General features: G+C 36.6%; 1 protein-coding gene and 2 non-coding genes across 5 annotated transcripts in view; all 3 read right to left on the reverse strand.

Annotated features, from left to right (window-relative positions):
• The window catches only part of Nop58 (NOP58 ribonucleoprotein), a 37,099-nt gene extending 21,690 nt beyond the window's left edge, over positions 1-15,409 (reverse strand). The window contains exons 1-5 of one of the 3 annotated variants that reach the window (XM_076865700.2): positions 15,164-15,409; positions 8,090-8,166; positions 5,563-5,615; positions 2,223-2,344; positions 400-536 (exon numbers count right to left, since the gene is read on the reverse strand). In XM_076865700.2, the coding sequence (XP_076721815.1) occupies positions 400-536; positions 2,223-2,344; positions 5,563-5,615; positions 8,090-8,166; positions 15,164-15,208 (434 nt within the window). In that variant the 5' untranslated portion in view covers positions 15,209-15,409. Of the gene's footprint in view, positions 1-399; positions 537-2,222; positions 2,345-2,906; positions 3,700-5,229; positions 5,339-5,562; positions 5,616-8,089; positions 8,167-15,163 lie in introns of those variants that run through there. The other 2 variants (XM_076865702.2, XM_076865701.2) reach the window with 2 other exon arrangements.
• Positions 5,366-5,452, reverse strand: LOC143407638 (small nucleolar RNA SNORD70). Its single transcript, XR_013092388.1, has one exon. It is a non-coding gene; the product is annotated as a small nucleolar RNA SNORD70 (small nucleolar RNA).
• Positions 6,259-6,347, reverse strand: LOC143407639 (small nucleolar RNA SNORD70). Its single transcript, XR_013092389.1, has one exon. It is a non-coding gene; the product is annotated as a small nucleolar RNA SNORD70 (small nucleolar RNA).
• Positions 15,410-20,627: the final 5,218 nt, after the last annotated feature.

Raw genomic sequence — 20,627 nt, forward strand, 5'->3', positions numbered from 1 at the left:
TTATTCTAAAAAATTATTAAAAAAACAGGGTAAAAAATCAATACTGACACACATATACAAAATGGAAACTGACATACACATACAAAATGGAAGGAAATACAGCATATTTGAAAATTCTGGGAAGTCGCAGTGGGTGGAGGCACAGTATTAGAGTTGGTAGAGATAAAATAAAATGAGGGATCCAACACTAGAATGGTAAATAATTCCTATGATGAAGTTTTAAGAACCCAGCAATAGGGCCAGGTTGTATGGGTTCAAATCCTGGCTTCATCATTTATCGGCTTTACCATTTCACAGTATTAGTTTCCTCATGAGGTTAATATGAGGATTAAGTTAATATCTGTAATATTTTGGGAACAATTCTACGTAGGCTGACTTTATATTTACAGTATTTCTCACCTGTGGGCCAATCCAAGACACATGGCTGACATTTCACGAGGTTCTACCCCAGGGATTAATCCATCCATTTGTGATCGGATTCCTCTCATAAGTTCATTAACGACAGGACTATGGATACAACTGAGATTCAGTTTTTCCTACAAAAATAAGAACATTTCTATTAAATAAGAGATTTCCTGAAATTAGTTCTTATATGTTAATGTACTGATTTGAGCACATGCATTTTCAGTTTGATGAAGTTTCTTATATGTTTATAAATACTTGAGTATATTGTGGATAGAAGTCAAATCTGTACAAACTTCCTGGAAGACAGCTTGACTAATCAAATTAAAAGCTATAAATGATGAATATAATTTGACTTAGTAGTTTTGTTCCCTTTTTTCCAAACTGCAGTATATTGGCTAACTACTTCACACAGGTCTACATAGTTCTAGTCTATCTCATGCAAATATTAACAGGTATGCAAAACTCATTTAAGAAGAAAATATATAGCTGGGTACAGTGGTACACACCTGTAATCCCAGCAATTTGGGAGGCTGAGGCAGGAGGATTGCAAGTTCCAGACCAGCCTCAGCAACTTAGCAAGACCCTGTCTCAAAATAAAAAATAAATAGGATTGGGGATGTGACTCAGTGATTAAGTGCCTCTGGATTCAATCCCTGCCCCCCACCCCCTGCCACAATTTAGTGTATTATACATGATAATCTGTATAAAAATTTACTAAGTAATAAAAATAATTTTAAAAGATACCTAACATCAATATGCCCTTTGCATACCTTTGTAGGTATTCTTATACAACAAGTATGAACACTTGATTCAAGTACTGCTTACTATATTCTCTCAGGCTTTCATTCTCTTGAGTACAATGTCTACATTCAGAACTCAACTTGGAATTTGAATACTTCAGTTCATAAAGATACTGAAAATGTCTGTTTCTTCCTAATGTGCTAAAAGTTATAGCCTTTAACACACACACACACACACACACACATATATATATATATATAAATAAAGTTAAGCCTGTGTGTAATGCAAAGAAAAGCTCATTGCCTAATAGTATTAGAAGTAATCTATTTAAATGAACTTTTTAAAATTAACCATTGACTTATTACTAAAGCTCTTAAATCTTAGCACTTTGCTGCTATTTCACATAGTTCTTTCTGACTTCATGATTCAGAGGTATGTTTTATGATCACAACAATTAGCCTGTGGCAGAAATATTTACTTTAACTACTAAACATCAATCTATCATGAATGGATCTCCTGTTCCACTTTTTGAGTTTGGTATGCTAGTTTTCCAGTCTTTCCTTCCACTCTCACTATTTCTAGCAAGTATATCCCCCTACTAAAGATTTCTAATAAACACCTAAAAAATAAATTCATGACCCCATTTTTGTTGAAAAACTGTACTTTGTATGTGTAATAAGAATTGTAATGCATTCCACTGTTATATATAAATTTTAAAAAAGAGAATATGAATAGCAGGGATAGGGCTAATTTTAATCTTTTTTTGTTAATCTGTATTTTCTACAACGAACTGGAACTACTTATATATATGTTTGGTTCTGCTAATACTAATGGAAATTATTATGTAGCTTAGGAAAAAAGATGTAATATGAGAACTTAAGACAAACAACTTATTACAAAGGCTAGGCTTTGTAAATAGCATCCTGTGAGATCAAACTAGCAGGCAAAAAAGAAAGTCATGACTTTAAATTCATTCATTCATATATTCATTTTAGTGTTTGTGGGCCTAACACAGGGCTTTGTGCATACTCAGCACATACTCTTATCATTAGGCCAAACCCTCACCCCTACTTTACCTTTATGACTCCTCCTAGTTTAGCATCAGCTACAGCTAGAGGTTCATGTGCTTCTTTCACTATTTTCTTTAGAACTTTCTTCAACTGCTTATTGATTTTGCCCTCCATCAGAGCTGTGAATGCTTTTTAGAAAAAAAGAAAAACACAAGAGTTACCTCAGATTTTTAAATGCAAGAACGTATTTTAAAATTTAAAACAAAACAAATACTTCCTTTTGAAAGGCCCAAATTTAATGTCACTTCTGAAACAATTAATGTGAATGATTGCATATCTTATAGGAAGGGTTTCTATCTTTATGTCACACAAATGTTCTCACAAACTCTAGGAGAGGATAGTAAAGTCTTAGATTCATTCTTCTATCATTTCAGATAGACTGGCTTGATGTCCTGGACTGCAAAATACCCTAAAATCATATCAAAATGAGTATTAGAAAAAAGGAAGGCTGTGCAACCGTGTAAGCATGTTTGAGTGGAGGGAAGCCTTATTTTTGCTAATCCCCAAACCAGATATATCATCAAGCCTGTGCTTGTAAATCTCCTGTTAACAAGCCCTTCCTTAGATATATACTTCCATCTTCCAGACCCATATGTACTTAACACTTTTCCTGAGGTTAAAAGTATGCCTAGCAGAAAGAAAGACCTGCCAGTTTCTAATGTCAAGCAGTTTGCTTCATTAGCCAGGTACCTGTTCTTCCCTCCTGATTCCATGACATCCATTTGAATTACAAGTCCATTGCATCAGTTATCTGGGAAGATTCAAGGTGAGGGACAAAAAGCATCTGGCTCTCACATAGCTTTTACAGGTTTCTAAACTCTTATAATTTTTACATTGATTCCTCAAAATCTATCCTTCTAACAACAGTCTTCTTTGCATGCCAGTAACCCCAGTTGACTCAGCAGGCTCAGGCCCTAAACAATTTAGTGAGACTCTGTCTCAAAATAAAAAGAATAGAAAGGGTTAAGGATGTAGCTCAGTGGTAGAGGGCTGCTAGGTTCAATCCCCAGTACCCCCCCCAAAAAAAGGAGAAAAGGTCTTCTTTATATTTTTTCCTTATGTAAGGTTTTAAACCCTCAGATTGGGGATGTAACTAGTGGCAGAGCACTTGCTTAGCATGCTTAAGGTTCTAGGTTTGAGCATCATATACCTACCTACCTATTACATGTACATAAATAGAAAAACTTCTTAATTGAAAAGTTTAAATTTAACTTTTGCTTCCTGTTCCTAATCTTCTATAGCATTTTTATTTATAACCTAGTATTCATCCTCATTTCTTAAGTTAAAAATTCCTACTCTAATAATTATATGTATCTTCCCCATATCAAAATTTATTATTATATTTAATATAAAACATAAGCAAGACTAAAAACAAGCCTCTCCATACTAATGGCATATGTGAATTTCTGGGACCCATACAGAATCTTGGTTTCACACTCCATTAGTGTGAAACATTAGACTCTAATTTTTAAAGCTATGGGATTTAAAATGTACATAGTGACATTTACAGATACAAGTTTGGTGCTATCATGTCAAAACTGGGATGAGGCAATCCCCAGTACTGCAAAACAAAACTCTAAGGGGATGTTTCCCTTACTGGTAAAAACAGGAAAAGGTACCACAGGTTTTTATGACTGGATTCCTTAGAGAACTTACTCGAATTCATATACCCCATGATTATAAATCCTGTATAGCTAGATGCTGTCCTAGAATCTAAAAATTTGTCAAATTACAGCAATCTCTGCATTGTGGAGATTAGACCAGGGCAACTTGACTTTTTTTTAATTTTTGGTGGTTTTAAGAATTGAACCCAGAACCCAACACATGCAAAGTATGCACTCTATTATTAATATACTTTCAGAGCCAGATATGACTTTAAATAACAATGTGATAACATTTTCTAGCCAGAGACTTTAAATGACAAATTTGAGAATCAGTATGAGATAAACCTATTAGCTATTAATAGTAAAATCTTGCTTTGAAACATTTAGGCAAAGACTGACTTATCCATTTAATATGTTTAATAACAGCTGGTCAAAAATATCTCCAAAACAGTAGCAATGATGCAAAAAAAAAAAAAAAAGAATTCACAAGAAGACACTAGGGATCAAGGATGCAGCATTTCACAATTTGAGGAGGAACAGGTAATATCATGATCTATGCAAACAATGCCCCCTACTGTTGACTGTTGGAGTATAGCTAATACAATATTGCTTGGGATTTTATCAAAATTCTACCCATACTTAAGCAGATTTTTAAAAGAATTCTCCAGGGCAACAATATCATTGTTGTGTTATATGGCTGAAGGAGCCTTAGAACTACTTATTTAAAAAAAGAAATAATCAGGGCAGGCAGTGGTGCAGGAATGTAATCCCAGCAACTTAGGAGACAGAAATAGGAGGATCCCAAGTTCAAGGCCAGTTACAGCAACTCAGCAAGACCTTGTCTCAAAATAAAAAATAAAAAGATTGGGGATGTGGCTTGGTGGTTAAAGCACCTCTGTGTTCAATGCCCAGTACCAAACTAACAAACAAACTGGCCTCATTATTGGACCCTCATTTAGCCTACCCTGTGCAAGGATAGGTGGCCCAATAATACTCAAGCATATTTATTTTCAATTTTCACTCAGAATCATATCTTTTCCTATGGTTGATGAATAATTTTTATCTGTCAAATTCTTACTTAATTTTAATATTTTTCCTTACAGATGTTCATTTCCTAATTTTATCACCCAAGTAGTTGGCTGATTTGCAATATAGAATTTCAGCATCTTTACCTGTCCTTCTTCTTTTTTGCTAACTTAATATAAACAAAACTATTGTGCCTCTCCGTAGTTTATTAAAAACAAAAAACTTTTATTAGTTTTCCTATGATTTTTAATTATATTGATATGCTTACCTGAATGTATACCCCTGGAGAGCCGTATCTTTTTTTTCCTAATTGTGAATCCCAGCTAGTCTCAACTTTACCCTTGGATCAAACTATCAGAGAGCTGTGTACTTGACCACATTACCTTGGTCCCTTGCAGAACAGCTTTTACTGAATTGTGCTTCAGCATTATGCTGCTGGTTTCCACAGGGAGATCAATTTAACCACTTCTCACCTCTCATCACATGGGGGAAAACCAGCCCTATGGTGAAAAAAGCTAACTCAATGTTGTCTCAGTGGTAGTGACGAATTTGAGTTAGATCACTTAAATTCAGTTCCATTAAGAATGCATCATTGACAACATTGAATATGGTTAACTCAGGCAACTGAAGCAAACAACCTTTTAATAAGGAAAATAAACTACCAACACCAAAATAAAAAAATAAAAAAATAAAAAGCTTCTAGTCTCTTACTTTACCTGCTAATGCTTCTGCTGTATCCTGAAATTTCTCAAAATGCTTTAGTTTTACTCTAGAATTTAAAAGAAAAGAAATATATTATGGAAGCACATTATTCTACAAAGCCATGAAAAAAGTGCTGGTGTTTCCAAAGCTTGTAACAATAAAGGAAATTGACTTTCGATGAGAATCAAGGTAAAAAATTAGAATATTCTTCTTAAAGTGACCAGTTCTTCTAAATGTTGGGCTAGTAATGTCCAGAATCGTACAAAGTTATACACTTTGAAGAAAACTCAGGCCAAGAACAAACATGTTGAAGCTTCAACATAATCCCCGCTGCTTATGGACACAGATGACTTTTACTACACAACACAGAACTGACCCAAGGAAAAAATATTTGAATCCCTCTTAGGGAAGGTATCTTAAGATATCCACTTGTCTAACCAGTACAAATACCTTTTAAAAAGTCTACTGTTGCCCCGCACCACCCCAGTGGCTTGGGAGGCTAAGACAGGAAGATTGTGAATTCACCCATCTCTAAATAAAATGCAAAATAGAGCTCAGTGGGGCCCTGAGTGCCCTGAGTTCAATCCCCAGTACGCCCCCCCCCCAAGTTTGTCACATCTGTTTCCTTAAGTTTTTGTTTTGCCCCTTTTATCCCACATGCATTTATACGCAGGGTTACATTTTATGTAGAAAGAAATGTACATGGTTAATTCATAGTTGTCTCAGTGGTAGTGACGAATATTTGAGCTAGATCACTAAGATTCAGTTTCAATTGGAATACATCATTGACAACCATGAATTACCTTAACCCAGCAAAGCACGAACCTTGAAAAAGAAAAATCAGTCTTCTATTTGCCTGAAACAACTGTTTTGTTCAAAAAATTGTAACTATTAATAATTATTAATTGTACATTACAGTGTTAAATAAGATTTTCTTACCTGACAAGGAAACATGGCGATCTCTTAAAAAAAAAAAAATTAAAAAGCTGGCGTGGTGGCTCACGCCTGTAATCACAGCAGCTTTGGAGGTTGAGGCAGGAGATTTTGAGTTCAAAGCCAGTCTCAACAAAAACAAGGTGCTAAGCAACTCAGTAAAACCCTGTCTCTAAATAAAATACAAATTAGAGCTGAGGATGTGGCTTGGTGCTTGAGTACCCCTGAGTTCAATCCCCAGTACCAAACAAAACAAATATATATGTATACACATACATATATATAAAACGTATATGTAAAAAAATTAAAAATCACTTAAAAATATAAAAATACGAAGGAAAAGTAATAAATTCATCTTTTTCTGCCCCACCTTATCCTAACGTCTATCTTTTTTGAAGTGGCATTTGTTCGTGTCTCTCAATACTTGAATAAATGCATATAAACAAAGACACAACAAAAAATGGGATCACATTAAACAAATTACCCTGAAGCTTGGTTTTCTGAGTTTCATGAACATCACTCTGAACTGTGAAGAGATTTATATACTACAGTTTATGCAACAATATCATTACTGATGGACATTCAAGCTGTTTTAATTTGGGGGGGGGGGTTCTACTACAAATACTACAATCTATATTTTGCTTCTTTAATTGTTTAGTATGCCATTTCTTTGGGTTTAACACTCTTTCACAGCAGTAGCAAGTTTCTACTGTGTTTAATCTCCAGACGTACCCTCCTCCAAAAAGAGGTTTCCTTTTAATCTTTTGCCTTTTGTTAGCAATAACAGAAGTATTTCAAATACCCGTTGGCATCCATGGACATAATCATATACAGATCCCTCCCAAAACCACAAGTATCAAGAGGATCAGTGGTTCTTGCTAGGACCACATTTATCAAATATTTCACAAGTTGATTCAGAGATGGTGGAATAACTATATTGACTCTACCTTGAGGAAATGCCAGCTGTCCCTCCCACCACTCATTTCTTCAGTTGAGCTATCAAAGTTATACTCTACTTTCTTGCCAAGAAATCTTGAGGAGTCCAAGACAGGAATTTATCTAGAATTTATTAGCTAGTTATTTTATTTTACCAGAGGGAACTTGGAAGTAGAAGTCATTAAGAATGAATATGCTGGGCTGCGATTGTGACTCAGCGGTAGAGCGCTCACCTAGCACGGGCGAGACCCGTGTTCAATCCTCAGCACCACATAAAAAAATAAAGACATGTAAAAAATTTTTTTTAAAGAAATAAATATTTTAAAAAAAGAATGAATATGCTAAGTAAAAAAATCTGAATATCAATGCAAGAAAATCAGTGTCCCTTGCTTTGTACAATTACTTTTAACAGAAATTTATACTTAATTCAATCAACTGTTTTCAAATACCTATAAAATATTCATTTTGGGGTGCTGTCCACTCTAGTCTGCAAATAATACAAATAAGCTGAGATGGCCTATGTTCCAAATAAAACATCCATAATAATTAGGCTCATATTATCATTATTCACAAAGCAGATTTCAAAACAAAAAATTGAATGTAACACTATACAAATGGGGTGGGGGCCACAATCATGTTAAGTGTTAAATTCTAGGTTTCAAGATTACTTACATTTTATTTGCTTTCTCTGGAGTTTCAAATTCTTTCCACAAACTATCAACCTCTTGAAGTTTCTTCTCATTTAGAACCTACAATAAAATATTTAAATAGTTTTCTTCATATGGACCAATGCAGGCATTTGCTACATTCTTCAAGTACTATACATATAAAATGAGGGTGGTGAAGGCTATTTTCCTAACTGAAATAATGAATTAGGTTTCTAACCCAGTACAAACTTTTGATCAAATTACTAGTTCATGCATACTTTTAGGAATTACACTGTGCACTTATCTTTGCACTGTATGAATATACCACGATTTTTGCTTTAAGGATGTCTAATTTTTCCTTTTTTAATGCTTCAGAAAAAAATTATCTTTGAACTAGATGCAGTGGTACATGCCTGTAATCCCAGCAACTCGGAAAGCTGAGGCAGGATTGCCGGTTCAAATTCAGCCTCAGCAACTTGGCAAAACTCTGTCTCAAAATAAGAAATAAAATAAAAAGAGGATGGGGATGTGGCTCAGTGGAAAAGCATCCCTGGATTCAATCCCCAGTACCAAAACAAAAAGATCTTTGTACCTACACATTATATTCAATAAGACAAGCGATTGGAAGTAGAGTTAATTGATCATGTAAAATAGGCTTATGTTGACAGATGCCAGGGACCAAAAGGGAGTTCTCCTTCAAAGAATAGCCTGACAGTTACAAGAAACAGCCCCCTGGGAGACATCTATCTCCCTGAGACATCCTATGGCCATCTGTCTTCCTGAAGCATCCTGCGTTATCTCACCTTTCTAGCAACTGCTGATAAGAGAGCTTTCCCTGTCGGAAGCCATTCTCACACGTGACTGGGTGACTCCCGGTTAGGGTCTGAGGCGCTCTGGCTGTGTTGGAGCTTTCCCGGCCCTCTCCTGATGAGAGAACCTGTCCGTGTGGGGATGTAACTGACCACTGACCCCAGAGGCCCAATCACTGACCCTGACCTTGGAGTGCGGCCCCCCCTTCAACCTTCATTGGATGGAATTATCCCCTGAATTTCTTGCTCCCCAATAAAAGGCTACTCCCTGGCGTGCTCTCTCTCTCTCTCTCCTGCTAGCCCTGAGTAATCCTAGCTGCCCTGCCGGGCGGTTAGAGGAGGGAACCAGAGAGGGGAGCCGTCTCGGCCCTGGTCATAGAAAAAGGTAACTGAGTCTGTGTGTTTATTTTGATCTCACTAGTTAACTTTTATGCCAAGAACCTCATTAATGAAACCATTGCGCTGGCCGCATGGTAGATTTCCCCATCCCCAGCCCATAAATATCCGTGTGTGAACAATAAAAAGTTTGCAGCTTGATCAGAACTACTGTCTTGCTGTCATCTCTCTGTGTCTCTTTTCCCTTCATTCCTCCCCATCTAGGTTCGCTGCCCACGTTGATGTGTCCTGCCGGTCGGGACAGACAGATGTGTCCACATTGCTTTTAAGAGATCTTACCAGTTTCACTTAAATCAGTAAATAAAAGCCCAGCACTATGGCCTATGCCTGCAATTCCCCAGCTACTCCAGAGGCTGAGGCAGGAGGACTGTGAGTTCAAGGTCAGTCTCAGCAACTTAGTGAGCCTCTTATTTCAAAATGAGTAGGAGTGTGGGAGGGTCGATATAGTTCACTTATATAGCACTCCTGAGTTAAACCCTTAGTACCATAAAAGGAACTTAAGTTTTCAGATGAGTAAGGAAAGATAATTTTAAAAGATTTGTTGTTCAAATTAAACCTGACACAGCTTAACTAGATGTATTTACAGAATTTGAAAAGTTGGTCAAAATAAATCAAACTGAGAAAATTTTTAAAGGAACCACAAGTTATGGAGCTGTAAACATTACAAAGTATACTGTTGGTATGAAAAAACTATAAACTATACTAGTTTTATTTTGCAAAACATGAAGCTTTAGAATCCAAAAATTCATGACTTCACTAAAATATTTACTGAAGTTTTTTTTTTTAAATGGAGGCTCATAGAATATTCCTAACTTTTAAAAATTATTCAGAAACTGCAGGAACTATCCAAAGGTCACCAACTGTCAAAAGGATGTGTATCAAATAAGGGATATAACTCATATGATTCACATTTTTTGTTCTAGCTGAAAAGTATATGAAGATAACATTTGGGTAACAAAACTGGCATATTAGAAGATATATCATCACCCTTAAATTGAAGTTAAAATAACAAAGGAAATGTCATAAAATCACGGTGATTCATGACTAACCAAAAGGTTTGAAAAGACTTTCTTAAGGAAAACAAAACTTGACTATTACGTTCCCAACCATGAAGTAACATGGAAGATAATATTACTAATAAAAACAGAAAAGCTGTGTGAATAACAAAAAAATACATTTGTCTTACGTTTGCCTCAAATTTATAAACATTCTGGGTTCCATCCTTAGCACCACATAAAAATAAAATAAAGGCATTGTGCCTATCTATAACTAAAACATATATATACATATATGTAAATCTTTAGAACTGCTATTTATACTGTTTGCTATTTTTAAAACATGTCTATTATCTTATGGACACATGTTTTTACAAATGAAATGTCCAGATTTGCTCCAAAACAATCTAGTGGAGATGAGTGATCACTAATATAAAATGAGTCTATGAAGGCTGTGTGACAGGATACAGGGAAGTTTATTACTAACCTTGCCCCTGCTATTTGAAAATTCTTACAGTAAAAAGAAAGAAAAAAAATTCATTAGTGTGCCAGAAATTACCAGAGCATCCTTTTCTATTCCAGACAGGAAATAATCTCTGACTAGGAAAGAGTGCCAGTACACCAAAAACTATCTTAATTTTCATTTCTTATTATTAGGGATTTTCTAGTTGATGGTATTTTTTTAAAGTTTGCTTTATCACAGACAACATGGACAAGTAATGTTTTAAGAAACTTGTTTGTATACAAGATAAATCAATAACTGAATAGTGTAAGATGTAAATTACTCAAAAAGGTACCAACTGGGAGGCTGGGACTAGGGCTCAGCGGCAGCACACTTGCCTGGCATGTGTAAGGCACTGGGTTTGATTCTAGCACCACATATAAATAAATAAATAAAGGTCTACCAACAACTAAAAATAAATTTTAAAAAAAGGTACCAACTGATACATGCAACACGAATAACTTCAAAAGCATTATGCCAAGTGCAAAAAGCCAAACACAACGATTAAAATACTACTGCATTTACATGAAATCACAAAATTATACAAACAGAAAGCCGATCACTGGTTGCCTACAGCTGGGATCAACTTGAAAATATGCAGAAGATAGATCCCATCTCACTCCAATCAGAATGGCAATTATCAAGAATACAATAACAGTAAATGTTGGTGAGGATGTGGGGAAAATGGTACGTACACTCATACAGTGCTGGTGGGACTGTACTCTCGAAAGCAGTATGGAGATTCCTCAGAAAAACTGAAATGGAACCACCATTTGGCCCAGTTGTCCCACTCCTCAATATATAAAATCAGCATACTACAATGACACAGCCACACTAATGTTTATAGCAGCTCAATTCACAACAGCTAAACTATGGAACCAATCTAGGCACCCTTCAACAGATGAATGGATAAAGAAAATGTGGTATATATACACACGATGGAATATTGCTCAGCCATAAAAAAAGAATGACTTTATAACTTCTGTCAGTAAATGGATGGAAATGGAAACTATCATGCTAAGTGAAATAAGCCAATCCCCAAAAAACCAAAGGATGGATGTTCTCTCTGACATGCAGATGCTAACTACAAGAATGGGATCCTAATTGGAATGGGCTGTACTCTATGTATGTATACTATATCAAAATATACTGTCATGTGTATCTTAAAAAAAAAAAAAAAAAACTTTTAAAAAAAGAAAATAGGCAGAACAGGCTCCTGAGATGAAGCATCCTAGAATGCAGGGGATATGGCACAACTGCCTTTTTTTTTTCCCCCCTAAAACTTATCAGGTGAGGGGCTGGGGCTGAGCAGTACTGCACTTGCCTGGCATGTGCAAGGCACTGGGTTCAAATCTCAGAACTGTATTATAAATAAATAAAATAAAGGTCTATCAACAACTAAAAAATATTTTGAAACAAACATATCAGGTGAGTTATATAGCATGCAAAGTATATTCAATACATCTGGAAAAATATATTACTAATTTTGTTGTATACAAGCATTTGGTATGTGCACCAGAAATTTTCCTAAGTTCTAAGAAAATGAAAAAACAGAATGTTATGCTATACAGCTGCACTATACAATGTGACCATTAAAATTAAAGTTATTTTTATTTTAAAAAATCTGCGTGGGTCTCGGGATACAGCTCAGCTGTAAGCATGTGAGAGTCTCCCTGCGTTGATTCCCTAGTCCCACTCACCCGACCCCCAAAAATCATCCCCTCATACTAGCTATATGACAAACATGAAAGTTTTACATGTGGTTAGTGGCTACTATACTGGACAGCACAGCTAAAGGCCTGGGCTTAGCAATACTAACAGCTGTCTGTTCATCTTATGCTGTGCCCCAAGTGACACAAACTGAGTTTTGTTAACATTCTAGAACTACATTAGTTAAAGTAATAATAGAATTAACTATAATTAATAGCCAGGCATAATTCCAGCAGCTTGGGAGGCTGAGGCATGAGAATCACAAGTTAAGGGCAGCCTCACCAACTTAGCAAGGCCTTAAATAACTTAGGGAGACCCTGTCTCTCTCTCTCTTTTTTAATATTTGTTCTTAAGTTTTAGGTGACACAATATCTTTATTTTACGTTTATGTGGTACTGAGGATCAAACCCAGTGCCTCATGCATGCTAGGCGAGCACTCTACCACTGAGCCACAACCCCAGGGCCCCCCCCCCCAACCTCTTAAATATAAAAACAACTGGGGATGTGGCTCAGTGGTTACGCATCCCTGAGTTCAATCTCTGGTACCATGCCCCCAAAGTAGCTACAGTATTTGCTATAACAATCTTTGCATTAGTACATATATTAAAAAAAAAAAAAACACTCTTGTGTGTCTAAGACTAGAAATTGAACATAAGGCCTGTACTAGGAGACCTAGGACATACCTCCAAGCCCTATATAATCTTCTTAATGAGTAATAAAGCTTCTGAAATTACTTTTACTATATATATAGAATTTTATGTGTACACTGGGTTGTATATTAAACATTCTACATAATTTGAGGTGAAAAAAATTTCTTAAAGCATTCTCAAAACAGGAATTTTCTTGTAACCAATATAATTTTATACCCCAGTATTTTTAAAGACTATGGGAAGCTAATAAACATGTACTGTATGTCTACCTTTTTGATAATTCACGTTATACAATATTTACCTTCTGAAAGTACATAATTTGTTTCACAAAATTGTGATCATTGCTATTTAACTTCAGAACTTTGTTTTATTCAGAAGAAATCGATAACTAATATCAATGCTAAAAGTTATAAAATAATCAGTATTTCTATATTTAAGCCTGACTTTAGGTTACAAAAACCACATTAATTTTGAACAGTAACTTGCAGAGAAATAACATTGAAAACTGTAACAAAATACTTATTTTTATAGGCCAGGGTATTCTTCATTAATATAAACCAGAAACTCATCAAGAGACATGGTTGTATACTTTAGCTTTATGACCCACATCTAGAAATCAGACAATTGCTAAACCAATTCCCTTTCATACAATCAGAGGCATCCAGTAGACTGTGCAAACCTGCTTCCTCCTAACATCCAGTTCAGAATAGCATTAAAATCAATCCACCAGACTCATTGATAGACACTGATTCAAAATATGACAGATCATATGAATAAGAGAATTTAGGGCATACCCAGAATTCTAAAAAAAGAATCTAGATTCCAAAAGACTGGAGAAAGGCAAAATAAACACATTTTAGAGCTCTAATGGGAACGAAGGCTCTAAAAGTTCCTCAAAATTGCTAATACTGCAATTACTTACAGATTACTCCAATGACAAGAAAAATAAGCAAATTTCATTGGTTTCCTTAAAAAAATAAGTATCTGACATAACAAATGCACATAAAAGTATATTTTCAAATGTCAAAAGTTAAGTTTTCTGTACTTTCAGATTCCTACCACAAATACAAACTTGAGTTTTTTGATTGACAACTGAAACTGTACCATGTTCTAACACTTTTGTCTTACATCAACACACACACCTAGAATATGAAAACTTTGTTTTTCATTGCTATATTTGAAAAGCTCCTGACTAGCACATGGTGAGCACTCAACCTAGCTCCTTCCTTCTAAGACTCCAATAACATTCCACTATACCAATGTCTCACTGTTAAACCATTTCCGTGCAAACTTTTCCCTATTAAAACAACTAAGTCTCATATTGGTATCACCAGCTCAGATTTCTCCTCTAATCTTCAAACCTGAAATTCTGAAGTGTACCATCTACACAATTTAATTTAAAAATTTAAAAGACAATGCAAGTTTCACATACCCCAGATCCAAAAATCTCTAGCAGCCGTGGCCAAGAGCCTTCATACCTAACCATCTTAAACCAGAACGGACATGGGATCCATCAGCCAACTGTCAGTTCCTATCTTTTAGAGTCCTCACCGTTCCCCTCCATAACTTTCAACACAAGCAATCTCAACTTGTTTTAATTAATGCAAATATATCCTTGCTTCCCTCCCTGTAACATAGTCTTTACATAGAATAACCTTCGTTAAAAGACATATTACATCAGGTTACTCATCTGTTTAAAAGCTTTCCATCATTCCTCAAAGAACCCAATAACACTCGATCTCTTTAAAATAAATGCAGAACCTTCTTTTTTTAAATTTGCAATACAGAACTTTCCTTAACACGGCTCCTGTCCACCTCTTCAACTAAGCCAAATTCTCTAAAGCAGAAAGGGTCGCCCAAACGGCGGGGCCACGTGCTCACCGCAACACCGGACCCTCAGGCCTTTCACTTCCTTTCCAAGCCCGGCGACCTAAAAGGCATCCCACACGATCCTCTGTTCTTTCGGCCTCTCCTTTATCCCTCTTCTCGCTTGTTCAATACAGGCCTTCCCCTCCAACGGCTCAATCTCCCACCTACCTTAAAGATGGCGTAGCCAACCGACGTTTCAAATAGCACCAACATAGTGAGGCCAGGTCACGGCGCCGCGCGGCCCGCCACGAGCTCTTGTACCAGTGCAAAAAGACCCACCAACTTTGCAGCCAAAAAAGGCCCGCTAAGCTGAAGCTTAGAGCACAAACGTCCACGCCTTCCCGTGAAAGCTCAGACCACGCTGGCTAAACGTTGCACGTTGGACTGCATGAGGACCGCCGGTAAGCGCGTCCCTTCCTCCAAGGATTCTGGGATATTCACGTCACTTCCGACAGAAGACTGCTGCAGAGAATCAGACACAGTGAGCACGTGAATCTCTCTCCCTTTTCCTCCCCCCCCCCCCCCCCCCCCCTCTTCTTTTTATTCTCTCCCTTATCTTCCCGTCGCAACCCGGCTGCGTTATCAAAGGGAAAAGGGTTCGCGTTTTATTATTTTTAAATTCTTTCCGCACCTTTAAAGAAGTGTGGAGCCGTCTCGGTGCAAGTCTGTTTCAGACATCTGGAATTCGAAATGCTAGATAGTACCATTAGATTTCCTCCCTCTCAAGCCTTACCTTGAAGGGAACGCCTCGAATGACACCATGACGGTATATGCAAGAATTCTTGGTCTCCTCTGTCTGCCCAAACTGATTTATAGCACAAATTTCTTTCAAATATATGTAAAAGTCTCCTGTTTTTTTCTGTATTTGTTAAAATGACTCCAGGGTATGAATTTAGACTTTGTCTCCTTGTCTCAATCTGCTTTTCTGGGACCTTTCATTCTTAGTGACCGGGTTTAAAAACCTAAGGTTTTCCAATAGTTGTTAAAATTTCCTACCTCATTTACCAAGCCTATGTTCAGATTACCTGTAAACATTAAATTGAAACCTGCTGAAGATTAGGGAACACTAAATGATTTGATTTTTTTCCAACTCCACAGCCTGGGATCAAAAGAATCCTGATTTGAATAATAGAAAAGATGAAAGTGAGATGAAATCAAAGGATGGGGGATATAGAGAGAAGACAAAGTGATTAATTGTAACTGTAGCTATAATACAGTGTGATCAGAGAGTCTAGAGAAATCAAAATAGCTCGACGAATGAGGGCTGAGGTGGATCCACTGTTTCTCTATAGTTTTATTTATCTTCATGATTTTTCTGCCTTGTCTCCTTAACAAAAGCGCCATTTGCTACAGAGTGGAATCTATTATCTTACATTTTTTTTGTGTTCATATAGAGCATTATGTTGTGCTAGTTGTGAACTAGGATCTCATTAGTTCTCATTCTAAATTTTTAATGAACGAATGCCTGCAGGAAGTAAGATTTTTTTCCTTGCATCTAAAGCTTTGTATCATTTATTTATCTAAAATAAAATGAAACCACTTATTCAATAAAATCTCTTCACCATGCATCTCCTAGATTTTGCTCTTGCATACTGCCATTTACATAATCACCTTGATTTGATTCTTCAGAGCTGACTCTGATTTTTGATTTGGATCTCAGCCAAATGCAGTAATTGTCTGGAAACTCCCTTTTGCAAGGGAAAAATGAGAGTCTTAATGCTTTATTAAATAGTACTAGGTCAAGGGGAGATAGCATAGAGAAGTATAAGAATAAAATATGAATGAGTATAGATAACAAGGGCTTTTATTCCTGGGTTTAGGGTTTAGCTTTGATAGAGCACTTGCTTGCCTGTGTGAAGCCCAGGATTCAATCCCCAGGGCTTCAAGGGAAAAAAAAAAAAAAAAATATATATATATATATATATATATATTATATTATATTATATTATATACCTAACAGTGAAATGACAGTGAGGAGACACATGGTTCTTCTGTTTTCTCAGTACACTTCAACTCCATCTCTGTTCCAACTAGAATAAAAGTTTGTCACTGTGGGCTGGAGTTGTGGCTCAGTGGCAGAGCGCTTGCCTAGCATGTGTGGGGCACTGGGTTCCATCGTCAGCACCACATATAAATAAATTAAAAAAAAGGTACATCAACAACTAAAAATACATTTTTAAAAATTTTTATTAACTTATTTTCATTTTATTTATTTATTTTTGTGTGGTGCTGAGGATCAAACCCAGGGCCTCACAAGTGCTAGGCAAGCAGTTTACCGCTGAGCCACAATCCCAGCCCTTTGGGTTCATTTATCTGTCATTTTTTTTTTTTTTTCTTTTTGGAATGGGGATTGAACCCACAGCTTCAATGCCAGGCAAGCTCTTTGCCGCTTTGCCATTGAACCGCTTCCCTAAAAAATATTTTTAAAAAAAAATTTGTCACTTGGGCTGGGGATGTGGCTCAAGCAGTAGCGTGCTCGCCTGCCATGCGTGCGGCCCGGGTTCCATCTTCAGCACCACATACAAAAACAAAGATGTTGTGTCCGCCAAAAACTAAAAAATAAATATTAAAAATTCTCTCTCTCTCTCTCACCTCTCTCTTTAAAGAAAAAAAATTTGTCACTTAATCCCTGGTAATATGCTAGTATCTGGCATATTTAAATGTGACTTGTGAATGAATAAATGAGTGAGTAGAATGAATGAATCAAAGGTTTAAATTATTTCAAGGGGCTAGTAGAAGCTTCAGGTACTTTTCAAGACTTTCTGAGAATAACAAAGATATCATTATGCTCACAGACCCCCCTTATGCCTAGTATTAGGTAGAGAATGTTCTGGTTAGTGAACATCTTTTGCATATTCAAAAGATATTTGAGAGTCTTATTCTGTTTCAAGCACTAAAGACCCAATAGTGGCTGGTGAGGAGGGGACACATACACATTTAAAAAACCTCCATACTTTATGGAATTTATATTCTAGTGAAGTGGAACAGAAAACCAAAAGTAAAATACATAGTATATTAGATGAAACTATATGCTACAGAGAAAATAAAGCAGGGTAGGAAAATAAAGTATTCCAAGAAATACTTCAGGAAAGAAGTTGATAAAGCGACATTAGAGTAAATTACTTTAGGGAAATAAGGAGCTAGCCATGAAAGTATTTAGAGAAAGAGTTCTCCAGGCAAAAAGAATGTCATAGTCAGACACTGATGCAGGAGTGTGTCTGATATGTTCCCAGAATAGTAGGACCTGTATTAGAGTGACTGTAAGTCACTGTAACCATTTTAATAAATTAACGTTTTTATTGATGTACAACTGATATATTTGTTTCAAGTGTTGTTATATGATGTAATCCAATGCAACAAACCTAAGAAATAGGTATACTTATTATTATCCTCATTTTCCTCAGAAAAGTTGAGTAATCCAGCATTACACAACCTCCCTCACTGTTTCCTTTAGGAATACTCAGAAGATGGACATAGCGATCACTTGTATCATATAATTATTGACCTACTGCCAATAGCTTTGATACCTTTGCTCTATTGTCTTCCAGTACTCCCTCCAGTCCTCTGCTTGGTCAACTGCTGCCGCTTTACTAAATACAGGTGATGCTCACATCATGGCACATATCTATATCATCATCTATTGCAAATACCTCTCCAGCTTCCAGGGAAGCAACTTTTGTGCTTCCTATCTTGTTCTTTCAGAGGTGTTGGCCACTTGTGACATTTTTTCTTTTGGCTAAAGCCCTTTCCTTTCTTCCAGAGCCCATGGGTGCTTGGAGGAAACAGAGGCAATTAGAACACATGTTGGAAGATGAACAGAAACATGATCAAACTTCTGGCCATCTCTCTCTCTCTCTCTCTCTCTGTGCTGGGGATTGAACCCAGGGGTACTTAATCACTGATCCACATTTCCAGCCCTTTTTTATTTTTTTAATATTTTGCTTAGAGATCAGGTCTTGCCAAGTTGCGTAGGTCCTTGCTAAATTGGATGAGACTGGCTTTGAATTTGAAATCCTCCTGCCTCAGCCTCTCTGGCTGCTGCGATTATAGGCATGCACCACGCCCTGGATGCATGATGGTTTTCTCACTTGACTCTATTATTTCTCTCTCCAGTCCTGCATTTTCTGAAATCTTCCTGCCATCAAGCTAGTCTTTGTATGAATCTCAATGTCTTTTTCTCACTTTACCCTGTGGGTTCTATGTAAATCAAGGATATCTATTTCAATTTAGTTCCTATTTTACCTAAATAGTTTCTTCAACATTCAGATGTAAAAGTCTGGAGGTTTGTCTACCCAGACAACACAGAGGATGTGGGTGAGCTGTGTTGTTTAATCTTATGAAGCAGCACAAGAAGATCTCATCTCTGACCACCTAAAACATAATAACATTCTTTCATCAGTTTCTTTTTTTTTTTTTTTTTTTTTTTTTTAAGAGAGAATGAGAGAGAGAGAGGGGGAGAGAGAGAGAGAGAGAGAGAGAGATTTTTTAATATTTATTTTTTATTTCTTTGCGGACACAACATCTTTGTTTGTATGTGGTGCTGAGGATCGAACCCGGGCCGCACGCATGCCAGGCGAGCGCGCTACCGCTTGAGCCACATCCCCAGCCCTCATCAGTTTCTTAAGATCCTGAACCATTTCCTCTGAACTAGTCAACTCTGGGTCTATGGGTAAAACTGAAGTTTCTGATCTCTCTTAGTCACATCATGGTATAGCCCTGATGGCATTACCATCTCTGTTACACCTTAAAGATTCCTTGCCCTCAGAGAGTTTATAATCTCTTTCAAAATATTTTTGAACTCAGGAGCACTCTAGCACTGAGTCTTACCCCCAGACCATTTTTTAAAGTTTTTTGAGACAGGGTCACTCTAAGTTGCCCAGGCTGGCCTCTAATGTGTGATCCTCTTGCCTCAACCTCTTGAGTTGCTAGGATTGCAGGTATGTGCCACCATACCTGACTAATTATTCTTTTTAAAAAGAAGAATCATTTTATTTCTAGTTACCTAGAAAAAGTGGTAATTTACAACATTATCCATTTTTTAACAATGCTTTCTGAGATGAAATGATGTCTGGAGTTTTCTTTAAAGTAATTTAGGAGATCTCAAGGAGAAGGAGGAAGAGGAAGGGGAGGACAGGACGAAAAAAGTGGGCAAAGTCTTGATTTTTTTTAATCTGAATTATGTGTATTTGGAAATTAGAAAATGGACCAAAGGACCTATGATTTGAGTCTTGCTAAATAGAAAAGGGTGATCCGTGTAAAGGGCCAAGGTGGTACACAACTATAATCTCAGCGGCTCAGGAGGCTGAGGCAGGAAGTACACAAGTTCAAAGCCAGCCTCAGCAACGTAGCAAGGCCCTAAGCAATTTATCAAGACCCTATCTCAAAATAAGAAATGGGGCTAGGGTTGTTGCTCAGCGATAGAGCACTCGCCTCTCACGTATGAGACACCGGATTCGATCCTTAGCACCACATAAAAATAAATAAGTGAAATAAAGGTATTGTGTCCAACTACAACTAAAAAAATAAATATTAAAAAATAAAAAATAAATTAAAAGGCTAGGGATGTGACTCAGTTGTTAGGCACCCCTGGGTTCAATCCTTGGTATATAAAAAAAAAAGGCAGGGATAATGT

This window comes from Callospermophilus lateralis, chromosome 9, assembly GCF_048772815.1.
Source record: "Callospermophilus lateralis isolate mCalLat2 chromosome 9, mCalLat2.hap1, whole genome shotgun sequence".
Classification (NCBI taxonomy): domain Eukaryota; kingdom Metazoa; phylum Chordata; class Mammalia; order Rodentia; family Sciuridae; genus Callospermophilus; species Callospermophilus lateralis.